At 47.5% G+C, this 15,227-nt stretch overlaps 1 protein-coding gene across 5 annotated transcripts in view; it reads right to left on the reverse strand.

Annotated features, from left to right (window-relative positions):
- Window positions 1–15,227, reverse strand: part of LOC139275886 (microtubule-actin cross-linking factor 1-like) — a 40,009-nt gene that overhangs the window by 6,843 nt on the left and 17,939 nt on the right. For 4 of the 5 annotated variants that reach the window (XM_070893103.1, XM_070893102.1, XM_070893100.1 and 1 more), the window contains one exon: window positions 8,493–8,576. In XM_070893103.1, coding sequence (XP_070749204.1) covers window positions 8,493–8,576 — 84 coding nt within the window. Of the gene's footprint in view, window positions 1–2,324; window positions 2,501–8,492; window positions 8,577–15,227 lie in introns of those variants that run through there. The other variant, XM_070893105.1, reaches the window with a different exon arrangement.

Consider the following 15,227-nt stretch of genomic DNA (forward strand, 5'->3'; position numbering starts at 1 on the left):
GATCCAACCGCTTTCGTACTTCCTCCAAATTGCGGAGATGGGAGTCGGTGTCCCTGCCCGTGATAAGTATGTCGTCTTGAAATACAACCGTCCCCGGGATGGACTTGAGCAGACTCTCCATGTTGCGGTGGAATATGGCAGCTGCCGACCTGATGCCGAATGGGCATCGATTGTACATCGATGTGTGTTGATAGTGGTGAGTAGCTTGGATTCTTCGGTCAATTCTTGCGTCATATACGCGGATGTGAGGTCTAGTTTTGAGAAGAGTTTACCTCCAGCCAATGTGGAAAATAAGTCCTCCGCTCTGGGCAGCGGGTACTGGTCCTTTAGGGAGACTCTGTTTATGGTAGATTTGTAGTCCCCACAGATTCGTACGGATCCATCAGGCTTCATGACTGGGACGATGGGACTTGCCCAGTCGCTAAATTCCATAGGTGATATAATGCCTTCCCGCAGAAGCCTGTCTTGTTCATGTTCAATCTTTTCCCTCATCACATAGGGTACAGCTCTGGCCTTGTGATGGACTGACCGGTCTAGCATCCTGTGTGATGTAGATTTTGACTTTGGCCCCTTTGAAAGTGCCCACACCAGGCTGAAAGAAATGTTCAAATCGCTTTATAACTGTTGAGCAGGAGGTCCGTTCCTCTCATGACATGGCATGGACATCATCCCATTTGCAGTTTAGTTTTGCCAGCCAGCTTCTCCCCAGCAGTGCTGGGGGGGTCTCCGGGGACAATCCACAGGGGAAGTCAGTTCACTGTCCCTTTGTGTGTGACAGAGAGCATGGCGCTGCCGAGGACTGGTACGATTTCTTTGGTATAGGTCCTTAGTTTGGTGTCGACCCTTGTGAGTTTTGGTCTGTCTCTTTTATGCGGCCACAGTTGTTCAAATTGTTGAGCGCCCATGAGAGATTGACTCGCTCCCGTATCCAGCTCCATGTTGACAGGTATCCCGTTGAGTAGGACCCTCATCATTATAGGAGGCGTCCTGTTGTAGGAGCAGCGGCCATTGATCGTGTTGACCCGCTGTACATCGGTGTCCCGGGTACTCTCCCCACCATCTTCTGGTCCACTTTCCGACCCATCCGATTCGTATACCAGCCGAGCTGCCGTTTTTTTGCACATGCGGGCCAAATGCCCTGTATATTCACAATTTCTGCAAACAGCCTGCTGAAATCGACATCCCCTTGACGAGTGCCCACCCCCACACCTCCAGCACAGACTGCTTTCATTGTTCCCAAAGAATGAGCTGTGTCTGGCTGATCTCTCTTGAGCTTCTCTCAGTTTGTAGTTGATTGCTCGCATTGTGGGTTGATGAGGTGTGAACGGCCGTTCCTGTGGCCCTTGATGGCTTCTGTTGCCACTGCTTGCTGTCGAAAGCCTGTTCTGCCGGTTTTGTCTGTCTGTGGGGGTAGCAGCTTGTCTAATGCTGTGAACTCCTTGTTCCATTATTTCGTTAGTTGTCGTACCTGCATTGTAAATCAACCTCGTTTCTTCTTCCCCTACCAAGAATGTCTGTGCAACCAGTGCTGTTGCCTCTAAGATCAGGTTCTTGGTCTCTATGAGCTTTCGGAATATGCCTGCGTGGCCTATTCCTTCAATGAAAAAGTCTCTCAGCATTTCTCTCCTCAGTTCATCGGAGAACTCACATAAACTAGCCAACCTCCGAAGTTCCGCCATGAAGTCGGGTATGCTCTGGCCCAGACAGCGTCTGTAGTTGTAGAACCTGTGTCTGGCCATGTGTAGGCTGCTCGCTGGCTTCAGGTGGTCTCTTACCAGTGTGCTCAATTCTTCAAACGGCTGGCTTGCTGGTTTCTCGGGTGCCAACAGATCCTTCATTGAAGCGTATGTTTTCGAGCCACAGCTTGTCAAGAGATTGGCTCTTCTCTTGTCTGCCTTATCGTCGCCTAACCAGTCTTTGGTTACAAAGCTTTGCTGGAGCCTTTCTATAAAGTCCTCCCAATTATCTCCAGCATTGTACTTTTCATCTGATCCGTTGTTTGCCATTCTGTGCATTCTGTAATCCCGTAACTCGTCGCCACTGTAAAGTCCTGTCCCCTCAGTACAGATTCACACGAGGCATGTAGTGAAGTCAAGGTCACTCTGGACCTGCACCTTTATTTCACAGCTCTGGAATGCTGCACTTGCCTGAGACCTGTCCTTATATACCTGTCTCTTGCAAGTGCACCCCTGGTGGTAAGGTATGCTGGTGGTTACAGGTCATATCTTATTACAGTCATGTATAGCATGTTAGGATACAGTTATATATAATAATGTAAGATACATGACAAAAACAACCCCGTCATCTCAGGAATAAACCTCGTGAACATTCTCTGAACTGCCTCCAATGCAATGCAATCCTCAAAGAGCAGCTAACTTGATGTGAGCCAGGGATTGAAGCTGACGCCAATCCCAGCACGGAGTCTCACTCAAGGGGAACATCAGGTCATGGTTCGATGCACCCAATTCAGGCTGCTCCCGGCTTTCCACTGACACAGCATCTGGAAAATGGTAGGAAGCAGCTTCAGACCCACCACGTACCTAGTCCCTGACTCACAGCCCCCAGCCCAGGCCCTGCCCCCAGCCCAGGCCCCACCCCCAGGCACCCCCAACCCTGGCCCTGCCCCCAGCCCAGGCCCCGCCCCCAGGCCCCCCCAACCCCCAGCCCAGGCCCTGCCCCCAGCCCAGGCACCACCTCCCCAGCCCCCAGCCCAGGCCCTGCCCCCAGCCCAGGCACCACCTCCCCAGCCCCCAGCCCAGTCCCCGCCCCCAGGCATCCCCAGCCCCCAGCCCAGGCCCCGCCACCAGGCACCCCCAGGCCCTGCCCTCAGCCCAGGCACCGCCTCCCCAGCACCCAGCCCAGGCCCTGCCCCGAGGCACCCTCAACCCCCATCCCAGGCCCCGCCCCCAACCCCCAGCCCAGGCACCGCCTCCCCAGCCCCCAGCCCAGGCCCTGCCCCCAGCCGAGGCACCGCCCTGAGGCACCCTCAACCCCCATCCCAGGCCCCGCCCCCAGCCCCGGCACCGTGCCCCCAGCCCCCAGCACAGGCCCTGCCCCCCAGCCCAAGCCCCACCCCCAGCCCAATCTCCAGCCTAGGCCCGGCCCCCCAGCCCAGGCCCCACCCCTCGCCCCCAGCCCAGGCCCCACCCCTCGCCCCCAGCCTAGCCCTTAGAAAGTAGGAAGTAAGTGCAGGAGTAGGCCATTTGGCCCCTCAAGCCTGCTCCACCTACAATAAGATCACAGCCGATCATGTTCCACCTCCCTGCCTGCTCCCCATAACCCTTTCACTCCCTTATTGCTCAAAAATCTGTCTATCTCCACCTTAAATATATTCAATGACCCAATTCCACAGCTCTCTGGGGCAGAGAATTTCACGGATTCATGACCCTCTTGGAGAAAAAATTCCTCCTCATTTCAGTTCTAAATGGAAGACCCCTTATTCTGAAACTATGCCCCCTAATTCTAATTACCCCATGAGTGGAAACATCCTCTCTACATCTACCTTGTCGAGCCCCCTCATTATCTTATATGTTTCAATAAGATCATCTCTAATGCTTCTAAACTCCAATGAGTATAGGCCCAACCTGCTCAACCTTTCTTCATAAGTCAACCCCTTCATCTCCGGAATCAACCTAGTGAACCTTCTCGGAACAGCCTCCAATTCAAGTATATCCTTCCTTAAGTATGGAGACCAAAACTGTACGCAGTACTCCAGGTGTGGCCTCACCAATATTCTGTACAGTTGTAGCAGGACCTCTCTGCTTTTATACTCTGTCCCCCTTGCAATAAAGGCCAATATTCCTTTTGCTTTCCTGACTACTTGCTGTACCTGCACACTAACTTTTTGTGTTTCATGCACAAGGACCCCAGGTCCCTCTGTACTACAGCATTTTGTAACTTCTCTCCATTTAAATAATAATTTGCTTTTCTATTTTTCCTGCCAAAGTGGATAACCTCACACTTTCCCACATTATACTCCATCTGCCAAATGTTTGCCAGAAAAAGCAGCAAACCTGAGGACTGGGAGAAATTTAGAATTCAGCAGAGGAGGATAAAAGGTTTAATTAGGAGAGGAAAAAGAGAGTATGAGAGGAAGCTTGCCGGAAACATATAAACTGACTGCAAGGTCGTTACATCCCCAGGGCCTGATAGTCTGCATCCCAGAGTACTTAAGGAAATGGCCCTAGAAATAGTGGATGCATTGGTGATCATTTTCCAACAGTCTATCAACTCTGGATCAGTTCCTATGGACTAGAGGATAGCTAATATAACACCACTTTTTTAAAAAGGAGGGAGAGAGAAAACGGGTAATTATAGACCCGTTAGCCTAATATCAGTAGTGGGGAAAATGTTGGAATCAGTTATTAAAAATGAAATAGCAGCGCATTTGGAAAGCCTGTCTATATCCTTTTGCAGATTTTTTGTGTCCTCCTCACAACTTGCTTTCCCACCCATCTTTGTATCATCAGCAAACTTGACTACATTACACTCAGTCCCTTCATCCAAGTCATTAATATAGATTATAAATAGTTGAGGCCCCAGCACCAATCCCTGTGGCACCCCACTAGTTACCGTTTGCCAAAAGAAAATGACCCATTTATCCCAACTCTCCTGTTAGGCAATCCGCTATCCATGCTAGTATATTACCCCCAACCCCATGAGCTTTTATCTTGTGCAGTAGCCTTTTATGTGGCACCTTATCGAATGCCTTCTGGAAATCTAAATACACCACATCCATTGGTTCTCCCTTATCCAACCTGCTTGTTACATCCTCAAAGAACTCCAGTAAATTTGTCCAACATGATTTCCTTTTCAAACAACCATGCTGACTCTGTTTGACTGTATTATGTTTTTCCAAATGTCCTGCTACTGCTTCCTTAATAATGGATTCCAGTATATTCCCAACGACAGATGTTAGGCTAACTGGTCTATAGTTTCCTGCTTTCTGTCTGCCTCCTTTTTTAAATAGGGGCATTACATTTTCTGTTTTCCAGTCTGCTGGGACCTCCCCAGAATCCAGGGAATTTTGGTAAATTACAACCAATGCATCCACTATCTCTGCAGCCACTTCTTTTAAGACCCTGGGATGTAAGTCATCAGGTTCCGGGGACTTGTCTGCCTTTAGTCCCATTATTTTACTGAGTACTTTTTCTTTGGTGATGGAGATTGTTTTAAGTTCCCCCCCCCCTCCCTATAGCCCCTTGATTATCCATTATTGGGATGTTTTTAGTGTCTTCTACCCTGAAGACCGATACAAAATATTTGTTCAAAGTCTCTGCCATTTCTCTGTTCCCCATTATTAATTCCCCAGTCTCATCCTCCAAGGGACCAACGTTTACTTTCGCCACTCCTTTCCTTTTTGTGTACCTGGAGAAACTCTTACTATCTGTTTTTATATTTCTTGCTAGTTTACTCTCATAATCTATCTTCCCTCTCTTTATTATTTTTTTAGTTGTCCTTTGCTTGTTTTAAAAATTTCCCAATCCTCTGGCCTCCCACTAATCTTGGCCACTTTGTATGCCATTGATTTTAATTTGATACCATCCTTTACTTCCTCAGTTAACCACAGATGGTTCTCCCCTCTCTTAAAGTCTTTCCTTCTCACTGGAATATATTTTTGTTGAGTGTTATAAATTGGCCAGAAAAAGCAGCAAACCTGAGGACTGGGAGAAATTTAGAATTCAGCAGAGGAGGATAAAAGATTTAATTAGGAGAGGAAAAAGAGAGTATGAGAGGAAGCTTGCCGGAAACATAAAAACTGACTGCAAGGTCATTAAATCCCCAGGGCCTGATAGTCTGCATCCCAGAGTACTTAAGGAAATGGCCCTAGAAATAGTGGATGCATTGGTGATCATTTTCCAACAGTCTATCAACTCTGGATCAGTTCCTATGGACTAGAGGATAGCTAATATAACACCACTTTTTTAAAAAGGAGGGAGAGAGAAAACGGGTAATTATAGACCCGTTAGCCTAATATCAGTAGTGGGGAAAATGTTGGAATCAGTTATTAAAAATGATATAGCAGCGCATTTGGAAAGCACTGACAGGATCGGTCCAAGTCAGCATGGACTTATGAAAGGGAAATCATGCTTGACAAATCTTCTGGAATTTTTTTGAGGATGTAACTGGTAGAGTGGAAAAGGGAGAACCAGTGGATGTGGTGTATTTGGACTTTCAAAAGGCTTTTGACAAGGTCCCACACAAGAGATTGGTGTGCAAAATTAAAGCACATGGTATTGGGGGTAATGTACTGACGTGGATAGAGAACTGGTTGGCAGACAGGAAGCAGAGAGTTGAGATAAATGGGTCCTTTTCAGAATGGCAGGCAGTGACTAGTGGGGTGCCGCAGGGCTCAGTGCTGGGACCCCAGCTATTTACAATATACATTAATGATTTAGATGAAGGAATTGAGTGTAATATCTCCAAGTTTGCAGATGACACTAAGCTGGGTGGTGGTGTGAGCTGTGAGGAGGATGCTAAGAGGCTGCAGGGTGACTTGTACAGGTTAGGTGAGTGGGCAAATGCATGGCAGATGCAGTATAATGTGGATAAATGTGAGGTTATCCACTTTGGGGGCAAAAACATGAAGGCAGAATATTATCTGAATGGCGGCAGATTAGGAAAAGTGGAGGTGCAATGAGGCCTGGGTGTCATGGTACATCAGTCATTGAAAGTTGGCATGCAGGTACAGCAGGCGGTGAAGAAGGCAAATGGTATGTTGGCATTCATAGCTAGGGGATTTGAGCATAGGAGCAGGAAGGTCTTACTACAGTTGTACAGGGTCTTGGTGAGACCTCACCTGGAATATTGTGTTCAGTTTTGGTCTCCTAATCTGAGGAAGGACATTCTTGCTATTGAGGGAGTGCAGCGAAAGTTCACCAGACTAATTCCCGGGATGGCAAAACTGACAGAGGAGAGACTGGAGCGACTGGGCCTGTATTCACTGGAGTTTAGAAGGATGAGAGGGGATCTCATAGAAACATATAAAATTCTGATGGGACTGGACAGGTTAGATGCAGGAAGAATGTTCCCAATATTGGGGAAGTCCAGAATCAGAGGACACAGTCTAAGGATTAGGGGTAAATTATTTAGGACTGAGATGAGGAGAAACTTCTTCACTCAGAGAGTTGTTAACCTGTGGAATTCCCTACTGCAGAGAGTTGTTGATGCCAGTTCATTGGATATATTCAAGAGGGAGTTAGATATGGCCCTTACGGCTAAAGGGATCAAGGGGTATGGAGAGAAAGCAGGAAAGGGATACTGAGGGAATGATCAGCCATGATCTTATTTAATGGAGTGCAGGCTCGAAGGGCCGAATGGCCTACTCCTGTACCTATTTTCTATGTTTCTATGTTTCTATGTTATGAAATATCTCCTTAAATGTCTGCCACTGCTTATCAAAGTTTAACACTTTACCCAGTCCACTTTAGCCAACTCTGCTTTCATACCTTTGTAAATCGCCTTTATTTAGAATCAGGACACTGGTTTGAGATCTGACTTTCTTACCCTCCAACTGAGTTTGAAATTCAATCATGTCACTCTTCCTTGGAGGATCCTTTACTATGAGATCATTTATTAATCCTGTCTCATTATGCAGTACCAGATCTAAGATAGCCTGCTCCCTGGTTGGTTCTGCAATGTACTGTTCAAGGAAACCATCCCGGATACACTCTATGAACACTTCCTCAAGGCTACCTTGGCCAATCTAATTTGTCCAATCAATATGAAGATTAAAATCCCCCATAATTATTGCCGTATCTTTCTTACAAGCCTCCATTATTTCTTGATTTATACTCCATCCAACAGTGTAGCTACTGTTAAGGGGGCCTATAGACTACGTCCACTAGGGACTTCTTCCCCTTATTATTTCTTCTCTCCACCCAAACTGATTCAGCATCTTGATTCTCTGAGCCAATATCGTTTCTCACTAATGCACTGATCTCATCCTTTATTAACAGAGCTACCCCACCTCCTTTTCCTTTCTGTCTGTCCTTCCGAATTGTCAAATACCCCTGATTAGTTCCCAGCCTTGGTCACCTTGCAACCACAATTCTGTAATGGCTCCGGCTCACAGCTCATGTTCTGGCTTCCGGCCCCAAGTCCAGGCCCAGGATCAGACCCAATCAGGCCTTCAAATAAAACATGTCAATCGGTATTGGAATCCTCGGAGTTAGGGAGCAAAAGTCGCCCACCAGGCAACCTTCAAACTGTGGAGTTGGATATGGCGACATGAGCTTGGAGGCTACCCCCTCTCACACCTCTATATCACCCCCTCCTCTTTTGGGTAAGAGATGCTACTAATTGCAGGGCACCTTAAGGAGGAAAACAACTAGGGAGATTTAAAAAAAACAACTAATTATGTCAAATAAACGACATAAAATCTCCACGAGTTCAGATAGCTCCCGGCCCGCAGTGGTATTTGCGATATCAGAGCAGCTTCATTGTTACAGAACTCGGACCCTCCCCTTCCCCTCCCCTTCCCCATGTCTTACCTTGAAGACCCGTACGCACTCGCTCACCATCCTCCGACAGTTATCCAGCTGGGGGGCTCTCTCTTCAATTTCCTCCACGATTCTCTAAAATTAGAAAATCAACCAAATAATGCTCCTCTCGAGCCTCCCCCCGTCTTTCGTCATCTAAATCTACCATTCCAACCCTCCATTCCCTTCTCCCTCATATGCTTGTCTTGCTTCAACCACTCCCTGTGGTGGCGAGGTCCACATTCTCACCATTCTCTGGGTAAAACAGTTTCTTCTGAATTCTCTGTTTATTTTTAGCCCCTCGAGCATGTTCCACCATTCAATGAGATCATGGCTGATCTGTATCTTATGTCCATCTACCCGCCTTGGTTCCATAATCCTTTAATACCCTTGCCTAACAAAAATCTGTCAAACTCAATTTTGAAATTTTCAGTTGACCCCCAGCCTCAACAGACTTTTAGGGGAGAGTGGTCCATAGAAACATAGAAACATAGAAACATAGAAACATAGAAACATAGAAACATAGAAAATAGGTGCAGGAGTAGGCCATTCGGCCCTTCTAGCCTGCACCGCCATTCAATGAGTTCATGGCTGAACATGCAACTTCAGTACCCCATTCCTGCTTTCTCACCATACCCCTTGATCCCCCTAGGAGTAAGGACTTCATCTAACTCCTTTTTGAATATATTTAGTGAATTGGCCTCAACAACTTTCTGTGGTAGAGAATTCCACAGGTTCACCACTCTCTGGGTGAAGAAATTCCTCCTCATCTCGGTCCTAAATGGCTTCCCCCTTATCCTTAGACTGTGTCCCCTGGTTCTGGACTTCCCCAACATTGGGAACATTCTTCCTGCATCTAACCTGTCTAACCCCGTCAGAATTTTAAACTTTTCTATGAGGTCCCCTCTCATTCTTCTGAACTCCAGTGAATACAAGCCCAGTTGATCCAGTCTTTCTTGATAGGTCAGTCCCGCCATCCCGGGAATCAGTCTGGTGAACCTTCGCTGCACTCCCTCAATAGCAAGAATGTCCTTCCTCAGGTTAGGAGACCAAAACTGTACACAATACTCCAGGTGTGGCCTCACCAAGGCCCTGTACAATTGTAGCAACACCTCCCTGCCCTTGTACTCAAATCCCCTCGCTATGAAGGCCAACATGCCATTTGCTTTCTTAACCGCCTGCTGTACCTGCACGCCAACCTTCAATGACTGATGTACCATGACACCCATGTCCAGATGACTAATCATCATCAGGCAGTCCCTCAAAATCGAGGAAGACTTGCTTCCACTCTAAAAGTGGGTTCTTTGGTAACTGAACAGTCCAATACGGGAATTACAGTCTCTGTCATGTGGGACAGACAGTGGTTGAAGGAAAGGGTGGGTGGGACTGGCTTGCCGCACGCTCCTTCCACTGCCTGCTCTCGGCGAGAGACTCGAGGTGCTTTGTGCGAAGATGTGCTCCCTGAATGTCCTAGTTCTAATTGTAAGGTTATGCCTCCTTGTTCTTGATTCTCCCACCAAGGAAATATTTACTCTCTGTCATAGAAACATAGAAAATAGGTGCAGGAGCAGGCCATTCAGCCCTTCTAGCCTGCACCGCCATTCAATGAGTTCATGGCTGAACATGAAACTTCAGTACCCCCTTCCTGCTTTCACGCCATAACCCTTGATCCCCCGAGTAGTAAGGACTTCATCTAACTCCCTTTTGAATATATTTAGTGAATTGGCCTCAACTACTTTCTGTGGCAGAGAATTCCACAGGTTCACCACTCTCTGGGTGAAGAAGTTTCTCCTCATCTCGGTCCTACCCCTTATCCTCAGACTGTGACCCCTGGTTCTGGACTTCCCCAACATTGGGAACATTCTTTCTGCATCTAACCTGTCTAAACCCGTCAGAATTTTAAACGTTTCTATGAGGTCCCCTCTCATTCTTCTGAACTCCAGTGAATACAAGCCCAGTTGATCCAATCTTTCTTGATAGGTCAGTCCCGCCATCCCGGGAATCAGTCTGGTGAACCTTCGCTGCACTCCCTCAATAGCAAGAATGTCCTTCCTCAAGTTAGGAGACCAAAACTGTACACAATACTCCAGGTGTGGCCTCACCAAGGCCCTGTACAACTGTAGCAACACCTCCCTGCCCCTGTACTCAAATCCCCTCGCTATGAAGGCCAACATGCCATTTGCTTTCTTAACCGCCTGCTGTACCTGCATGCCAACCTTCAATGACTGATGTACCATGACACCCAGGTCTCGTTGCACCTTCCCTTTTCCTAATCTGTCACCATTCAGATAATAGTCTGTCTCTCTGTTTTTACCACCAAAGTGGATAACCTCACATTTATCCACATTATACTTCATCTGCCATGCATTTTCCCACTCACCTAACCTATTCAAGTCACTCTGCAGCCTAATAGCATCCTCCTCGCAGCTCACACTGCCACCCAACTTAGTATCATCCGCAAATTTGGAGATACTGCATTTAATCCCCTCGTCTAAATCATTAATGTACAATGTAAACAGCTGGGGCCCCAGCACAGAACCTTGCGGTACCCCACTAGTCACTGCCTGCCATTCTGAAAAGTACCCATTTACTCCTACTCTTTGCTTCCTGTCTGACAACCAGTTCTCAATCCACGTCAGCACACTACCCCCAATCCCATGTGCTTTAACTTTGCACATTAATCTCTTGTGTGGGACCTTGTCGAAAGCCTTCTGAAAGTCCAAATATACCACATCAACTGGTTCTCCTTTGTCCACTTTACTGGAAACATCCTCAAAAAATTCCAGAAGATTTGTCAAGCATGATTTCCCTTTCACAAATCCATGCTGACTTGGACCTATCATGTCACCATTTTCCAGATGCACTGCTATGACATCCTTAATAATTGATTCCATCATTTTACCCACTACTGAGGTCAGGCTGACCGGTCTATAATTCCCTGTTTTCTCTCTCCCTCCTTTTTTAAAAAGTGGGGTTACATTGGCTACCCTCCACTCCATAGGAACTGATCCAGAGTCAATGGAATGTTGGAAAATGACTGTCAATGCATCCGCTATTTCCAAGGCCACCTCCTTAAGTACTCTAGGATGCAGTCCATCAGGCCCTGGGGATTTATCGGCCTTCAATCCCATCAATTTCCCCAACACAATTTCCCGATTAATAAAGATTTCCCTCAGTTCCCCCTCCTTACTAGACCCTCTGACCCCTTTTATATCCGGAAGGTTGTTTGTATCCTCCTTAGTGAATACCGAACCAAAGTACTTGTTCAATTGGTCTGCCATTTCTTTGTTCCCCGTTATGACTTCCCCTGATTCTGACTGCAGGGGACCTACGTTTGTCTTCACCAACCTTTTTCTCTTTACATACCTATAGAAACTTTTGCAATCCGCCTTAATGTTCCCTGCAAGCTTCTTCTCATACTCCATTTTCCCTGCCCTAATCAAACCCTTTGTCCTCCTCTGCTGAGTTCTAAATTTCTCCCAGTCCCCAGGTTCGCTGCTATTTCTGGCCAATTTGTATGCCACTTCCTTGGCTTTAATACTATCCCTGATTTCCCTAGATAGCCACGGTTGAGCCACCTTCCCTTTTTTATTTTTACGCCAGACAGGAATGTACAATTGTTGTAATTCATCCATGCGGTCTCTAAATGTCTGCCATTGTCCATCCACAGTCAACCCCTTAAGTATCATTCGCCAATCTATCCTAGCCAATTCACGCCTCATACCTTCAAAGTTACCCTTCTTTAAGTTCTGGACCATGGTCTCTGAAATTACTGTTTCATTCTCCATCCTAATGCAGAATTCCACCATATTATGGTCACTCTTCCCCAAGGGGCCTTGCACAATGAGATTGCTAATTAATCCTCTCTCATTACACAACACCCAGTCTAAGATGGCCTCCCCCCTAGTTGGTTCCTCAACATATTGGTCTAGAAAACCATCCCTTATGCACTCCAGGAAATCCTCCTCCACCGTATTGCTTCCAGTTTGGCTAGCCCAATCTATGTGCATATTAAAGTCACCCATTATAACTGCTACACCTTTATTGCATGCACCCCTAATTTCCTGTTTGATGCCCTCCCCAACATCCCTATTACTGTTTGGAGGTCTGTACACAACTCCTACTAACGTTTTTTGCCCTTTGGTGTCTATCCCATCAAATCCTTTAATCATCTTAAACATCTCAATTAGATCGGCGCCTAATCTTCTAGACTCAAGGAAATACAAGCCTAGTCTATGCAACCTGTCCTCATAATTTAACCCTTTTAGCCTCGGTGTCAGTCTGGGGAATCTGCGCTCCCGCTCCAAGGCCAATATATCGTTCCTGAGGGGCGATGCCCAGAGCTGAACGCAGTGCTCCAGATGGGGTCTAACCAGAGCTTTATATAACTAACATAACGAGCACCTCTTTGTATTCCAATCCACTTGAGATAAAGGCCAACAGCCCATTAGCATCTTTAGCTATTCTTTGTACCTGTCTACCAGCTTTTAGTGATTTCGGTATAAGAGCCCCTAAATCTCTCAGCTCCCCCACACCCCCAACTTCTCACCATTAAGATCTATCTTCCTTACATCCAAGGTGGATGACCTCACACTTCCTCACACAGGACGGAGTGAGATTGGTTTTCTCTCCCTCAGCTATGCCCATCAAATCAATAATCAATAAAACTGCCGTGGTGGAGTGAGTGGATGGGGGTAGTGTGCTTGATGTGGTGTATATGGACTTTCAAAAGGCATTTGACAAAATACCACATAATAAACTCGTTAGCAAAATTAAAGCCCATGGGATTAAAGGGACAGTGGCAGCATTAGATACAAAATTGGCTGAGGGACAGAAAGCAGAGAGTGCTGAACGGTTTTTCAGACTGGAGGGGAGTGTGCAGTGGTGGTCAGTGTTAGAATCACTGTTCTTTTTGATATATATTAATGAACTGGACATGGGTATAAAGGCTATAATTTCAAAGTTTTAACCTCAGCCTCTCCACACTCCCCACGTGACTGAAGTCCCTCATCCCTGGTACCATTCTAGTAAGCCCTCTCTGCCCCCTCGCCATGCCCTTAACGCACGTGCGGTGCCCAGAATTGGACACAATACTCCAGCTGGGGCTTAACCAGTGATTAAAAACATCTCCAAGCACTTTACAAAGGAGGCAGATGGACCAGAGCAGGAAGTGCGGGAATCTGGGGAGGAGATGATTGTGAGGTAACTTTTCCGGGGACTGTTTGAAGGCGGTTGGTTGGAAATAGTGAGCGAGTGAAGTCAGGCGAGGGCAGGACAGTGGCTGGCCGGGGTCTTAATGTGGGAGCAGACATGGACTGGAGAGTTCTGGAGCAGCTGAAGTTTAAAAGGAGAGCTTTGGAGAAAAGGCACTGACTGGTGCTGGAGTTATGTAATATAGCTCCCCCTAGTGGACTACTGCTCCACCTAGTGAACGACTGTGTTAATGCAACTGCTGATGTAAATACAATAACAGGGTCATCATATGATGACAGTTCCTGTACAGCCATCTTGTAGTCTGTGTATGTTTGTGATGGTGTAAAGAATAGATCACGGGTTACAGTTCAGTGAGTGCAGGTCACCATGTGATAACATTCCCAAGAGGCCTTTCATCAAAGGTGCCACCACTCCTCTAATGTAGCCACCCCCCCCGTCCCCCTGTCCACCTCTGGCTGTCCAGGCTAGAGAGTCCTCCCCCCACTCCAGCTGTGTAATGTGCTTTGCTCCTGCTCCACACCCACCTACTGTAACGCCAGCTTTCCCCACATCGTGCCTTCCAGATAAATCACCAAGTGCCCGACGCCCGCTGCCCGGAGTCTCAATGCACCGCTGACCCTGCCTGCTCACACAGAAAGAACACCTTCAGGAAACACAGCGGGAGGAAGACGTACCCCAACTTCGCTCACACTCAAACTGCTCCATTGTCACCAGTTGTACAGGACTGGGGTCAGTATGAGTAATGCTGGCTGGGTACAGGACTGGGGTCAGTATGAGTATAGCTGGCCCTGGTACAGGACTGGGGTCAGTATGAGTATAGCTGGCTGGGTACAGGACTGGGGTCAGGATGAGTATAGCTGGCCCTGGTACAGGACTGGGGTCAGTATTAGTATAGCTGGCTGGGTACAGGAGTGGGGCCAGTATGAGTATAGCTGGCTGGGTACAGGACTGGGGTCAGTATGAGTATAGCTGGCTAGGTACAGGACTGGGGTCAGTATGAGTATAGCTGGCTGGGTACAGGACTGGGGTCAGTATGAGTATAGCTGGCTGGGTACAGGACTGGGGTCAGTATGAGTATAGCTGGCTGGGTACAGGACTGGGGTCAGTATGAGTATAGCTGGCTGGGTACAGGACTGGGGTCAGTATGAGTATAGCTGGCTGGGTACAGGACTGGGGTCAGTATGAGTATAGCTGGCTGGGTACAGGACTGGGGTCAGTATGAGTATAGCTGGCTGGGTACAGGACTGGGGTCAGTATGAGTATAGCTGGCTGGGTACAGGACTGGGGTCAGTATGAGTATAGCTGGCTGGGTACAGGACTGGGGTCAGTATGAGTATAGCTGGCTGGGTACAGGACTGGGGTCAGTATGAGTATAGCTGGCTGGGTACAGGACTGGGGTCAGTATGAGTATAGCTGGCTGGGTACAGGACTGGGGTCAGTATGAGTATAGCTGGCTGGGTACAGGACTGGGGTCAGTATGAGTATAGCTGGCTGGGCACAGGACTGGGGTCAGTATGAGTATAGCTGGCTGGG

The sequence above is a fragment of the Pristiophorus japonicus genome, chromosome 11, assembly GCF_044704955.1.
Source record: "Pristiophorus japonicus isolate sPriJap1 chromosome 11, sPriJap1.hap1, whole genome shotgun sequence".
NCBI lineage: Eukaryota > Metazoa > Chordata > Chondrichthyes > Pristiophoridae > Pristiophorus > Pristiophorus japonicus.